The sequence below is a fragment of the Cervus canadensis genome, chromosome 5 (assembly GCF_019320065.1).
Source record: "Cervus canadensis isolate Bull #8, Minnesota chromosome 5, ASM1932006v1, whole genome shotgun sequence".
NCBI classification, from domain to species: Eukaryota; Metazoa; Chordata; class Mammalia; order Artiodactyla; family Cervidae; genus Cervus; species Cervus canadensis.
Window position 1 is genome coordinate 51,986,321 of NC_057390.1, and position 4,325 is coordinate 51,990,645.

Genomic DNA, 4,325 nt, shown 5'->3' on the forward strand with positions numbered 1-4,325 from the left:
CTATCTCCACCACTGGTTTCTGTTACAATCTATAGGAAACCAGGAAAAGTATTTTTGATAACCAGTCCTTGAAGAGTAAAAAATAAATAAATTTAACCTTTTTGTTATAATAATAACAAACTCTGGGTTTTTTTTTAATTTATTTTTAATTGGAGGATAATTGCTTTGCAATATTGTATTGGTTTCTGCCATGTATCAACATGAAGCAGCCATAGGTGTACATATGTTCCCTTCATCTTGAACCTCCCTCCCACCTCCCACCCCAGACTCCTTGTGTTTTGATGCGGTATTTTTAGTAACATTCCCATATTAAACTTGATTCTCATGCACACATACTCGACTTAATTATGTCTAAAACATTTCATTTTCGATTTGCATAGTTGTCTTGGAAATCAGGGAGAAGCAATATTAATTTTAAAAGCGTTGCTGGGTGTGCCTTGAGTGGAGACAAAGTAACCAGTAAATGCCAAAGTTAGGTGCTAACTTTCTAAGAACAAGATTTCTCTCTCTTTTTTTTTTTCTTTAAACTTTATATATCTGTTTCTTTGACTGTGTAGATGTGCATTTAAATATCTTTTACAGTTGGCGGGGCGAGGACTGATTAAAGGCCGAGACCATCTTATGTGGGTTCTCCTGCAATTCATTTCTGGGAGTATTCAGAAAAATGCGCTCGCTGATTTCCTTCCTGTCATGAAGCTCTTTGACCTTTTGTACCCGGAAAAAGAAGTAAGTTTAGCTAGTATGATTAGAATTACGTCTAGTTTATGTATAAGAATGTTAGTGTAATTTTGTGAAAAGAGCACTGGACTTGAAAAATGGAAACATGGTTCTTTTCCCAGTTTTTGTAATAGCTGTAATCACGGGATGGACATTCAGTCTCTCTTGACATTAGTTCATTTCTAGGTAAAATGAAGAAATTTAACTAGATTGTTTCTGAAGTTTATCTTTAATCACAGTCAAATCACAGTCAAACAGCTAGTATGGCAAGCTCTTTCTCTATATTTTAAAAAGGTTTACAGTTTTTTAAGAGCGTGAAACTGTTTTAACGTATACACATTTAAGGACCAAATAACATCAGTATCTGTTAATTTTTTTTTTTTTTTTTTTGGTTGTTTGCTAATTGAGTATGTCACAGTAGTAAAGTCGCTGTCGTGTCTGACTCTTTGTGACCCCATGGACTGTAACCTATGAGGAAATTTTCCATCCATGGAATTTTCCAGGCAAGAGTACTGGAGTGGGTTGCCATTTCCTTCTCCAATGTCACACTAGTGCTTATTATATAAGGTGTTTGAAATATGGTATGTATTGATGATTGCCATTTTTTAGGAACATTTTATTATGGAAATTTTTAAATGCACCAAAAATGTAGAGTAAGTTAAAAAAAGAAACTCTCATGTACCCATCACCAAGAAATGTTCTTATTTCTTCTTTCCTTCTCATCTTGTTTTTCCTAATGCTGGATAATTTTAAAGCAAATTCCAGACATCTGTGTCATTTCACCCATCAATATACAGTATGTATGATGCTGCTCATTTAGATTGCTTATCTCTTACATGTTGTTGAAAAGCATACATGTGACTCTTAGAAATTCTCTATTCATGTTTATCACACTCAGTAAAATAATGATGTGATTAATTTTTTCATATGATGTGTTTAAATTTTAAAAAATAAAAATTTAATGATTGTGGATGCTCTGTGACAGTAGAAAAAGCTTGACTAAGCACCTGTGAATTTCTGTTATTTTCTTGGAAAGTAAAAGCAATCTTTTAGTAGTTTCAATATCTGATAGCTGTTAGATCTTCTGATTTGTATTATTGAACAAAGGACAGCTGGAGCTAACTTAACACAGAATGTTTTAAAAAGGAGTCCAGTGGAAATGGTGACTGTAATACATGTAATTAGTTCAGTCTGCTCTCTTAAAATATGCAAATTGTTCTTTTTTAGTTTATCCCGGTTCCTGACATTAACAAACCCCAGTCAACTCATGCCTTTGCCATGACCTGCATTTGGATTCACCTCAACAGAAAAGCCCAAAATGACAACTCCAAACTACAGATTCCAATACCTCACTCCCTAAAGCTTCACCATGAGTAAGTTGTTTGTAGCTTGACAGTTCATTTTTTTAACTGAATAGTGGGGTGAAGGCTAATGATAATTGTCTTAGTATTTATATAAAATATGAAAATTTTCCAGCATCCACTGGAGGTAAGGATAAATATTTAATGTGTACATTATAACTAAGAACCTGATCAATACCTGCAGCAGAAAGCAATTAGAAGATTAACCCATCCTGTTTATATGTGTGGGTATATATATATATATATATATATATATATATATAAATTTTTTTTAAATTTTCAGGTCTATTTTTGCTTTTATGTATTTTACCTTAGTTAAAATACTTAATTTCCAAAAATATGTAAAAATGTTTCAGAATATCTTAGATTTGAGCCTGATTGAGATATCACTCACTCCCTGGGCTGCCAGGATTAACTGAACTGATGTGGTTGGCATGCTCTCTTACATCATTTCCAAAGCTGTGATTACCCAAAAAGGATGCACTTTTTTAGATAGGACTGGGCTTCCATCAAGGATGTTAATTCCCACCTAGACCTTCTGAAAAAGACTGTCAGGTCTGTTCATAGGAGACTTCAGGGTAGTCGGATTTCACATTTCATTTGACTTTCATTGTATGATACCCCTTAACCATTTTTCCTTAGTGATATCTGTAATGAAGGCATTTGAATGTTCTTAAGCAAGTAGATAATAGATAGAAGCCTAATTTATGAATCTGTGACTTATTTCTTCATTATCTGAGTCTTAGTGCAGTATATGTAGTACCTATTTAACAAATAACCATTCATTGTTCACTTTTAACTGCTAACATTCTTTCTGAAATGCTGCTTAAACCTTTCATGTGTCAGCACTCATTTGGCAGAAACTATGATATCTATAGGAATAAAGATAGTATATTTGTTCAGTCACTCAGTCGCGTCCAACTCTTTGTGACCCCATAGACGATAGCCCACCAGGCTCCCCTGCCTTTACCATCTCCCAGAGCTTGCCCAAACTCTTGCATGAAATTAAACTTTTATTTTAAAAAAATGCAGATTACCTTTCTGGAATTCATTTTCATTTTTTTCTATTTAATGGAACTTGCAATTTTAGGTTCCTGCAGCAGAGTCTTAGAAATAAGAGTTTACAAATGAATGACTATAAGATCGCCCTGCTATGTAATGCATACTCTACAAATTCAGAATGTTTTACGTTACCTATGGGAGCTCTGGTGGAAACTATTTATGGAAATGGAATTATGAGGATACCACTTCCTGGAACGAGCTGTTTGGCTTCAGGATCTATTACACCCTTACCAATGAACCTCCTGGATTCACTGACAGTTCATGCCAAAATGAGGTATATTCTTTTTATTTGTTTGGTTTTATGTCAGGAAATTGATATCAGTGTAGTAAAGACTTGATTTCATGATTATGTGCGTATATTTTATGGTCAGATATATATATATATATTTTTTTTTTCGGCATTTTTCTTCCTCTTTATTTATTTATTTATTTTTTTATTTTTTTAATTTTTTTATTAGTTGGAGGCTAATTACTTCACAACATTTCAGTGGGTTTTGTCATACATTGATATGAATCAGCCATAGATTTACACTTATTCCCCATCCCGATCCCCCCTCCCATCTCCCTCTCCACCCGATTCCTCTGGGTATTCCCAGTGCACCAGGCCGGAGCACTTGTCTCATGCATCCCACCTGGGCTGGTGATCTGTTTCACCATAGATAGTATACATGCTGTTCTTTTGAAACATCCCACCCTCACCTTCTCCCATAGAGTTCAAAAGTCTGTTCTGTATTTCTGTGTCTCTTTTTCTGTTTTGCATATAGGTTTATCGTTACCATCTTTCTAAGTTCCATATATATGTGTTAGTATGCTATAATGTTCTTTATCTTTCTGGCTTACTTCACTCTGTATAAGGGGCTCCAGTTTCATCCATCTCATTAGGACTGGTTCAAATGAATTCTTTTTGACGGCTGAGTAATATTCCATGGTGTATATGTACCACAGCTTCCTTATCCATTCATCTGCTGATGGGCATCTAGGTTGCTTCCATGTCCTGGCTATTATAAACAGTGCTGCGATGAACATTGGGGTGCACGTGTCTCTTTCAGATCTGGTTTCCTCAGTGTGTATGCCCAGAAGTGGGATTGCTGGGTCATATGGCAGTTCTATTTCCAGTTTTTTAAGGAATCTCCACACTGTTTTCCATAGTGGCTGTACTAGTTTGCATTCCCACCAACAGTGTAA

General features: G+C 35.0%; 1 protein-coding gene across 1 annotated transcript; it reads left to right on the top strand.

Annotated features, from left to right (window-relative positions):
- Nucleotides 1-524: 524 nt before the first annotated feature.
- LOC122442624 (mediator of RNA polymerase II transcription subunit 23-like) lies at nt 525-3,493 on the top strand. Its single transcript, XM_043470473.1, has 3 exons — nt 525-726; nt 1,945-2,090; nt 3,169-3,493. The coding sequence occupies exons 1-3, from the start codon at nt 622-624 to the stop codon at nt 3,476-3,478; spliced, it is 561 nt and encodes a 186-aa protein (XP_043326408.1). The 5' UTR covers nt 525-621; the 3' UTR covers nt 3,479-3,493.
- Nucleotides 3,494-4,325: the final 832 nt, after the last annotated feature.

Bases quoted from the DNA above. Each gene is read 5' to 3' on its own strand.
- LOC122442624 (XM_043470473.1), top strand. From the start codon at position 622: ATGTGGGTTCTCCTGCAATTCATTTCTGGGAGTATTCAGAAAAATGCG. The intron at 727-1,944 runs GTAAGTTTAGCT...GTTCTTTTTTAG, and splicing joins TTTTGTACCCGGAAAAAGAA to TTTATCCCGGTTCCTGACAT. The intron at 2,091-3,168 runs GTAAGTTGTTTG...TTGCAATTTTAG, and splicing joins TCCCTAAAGCTTCACCATGA to GTTCCTGCAGCAGAGTCTTA.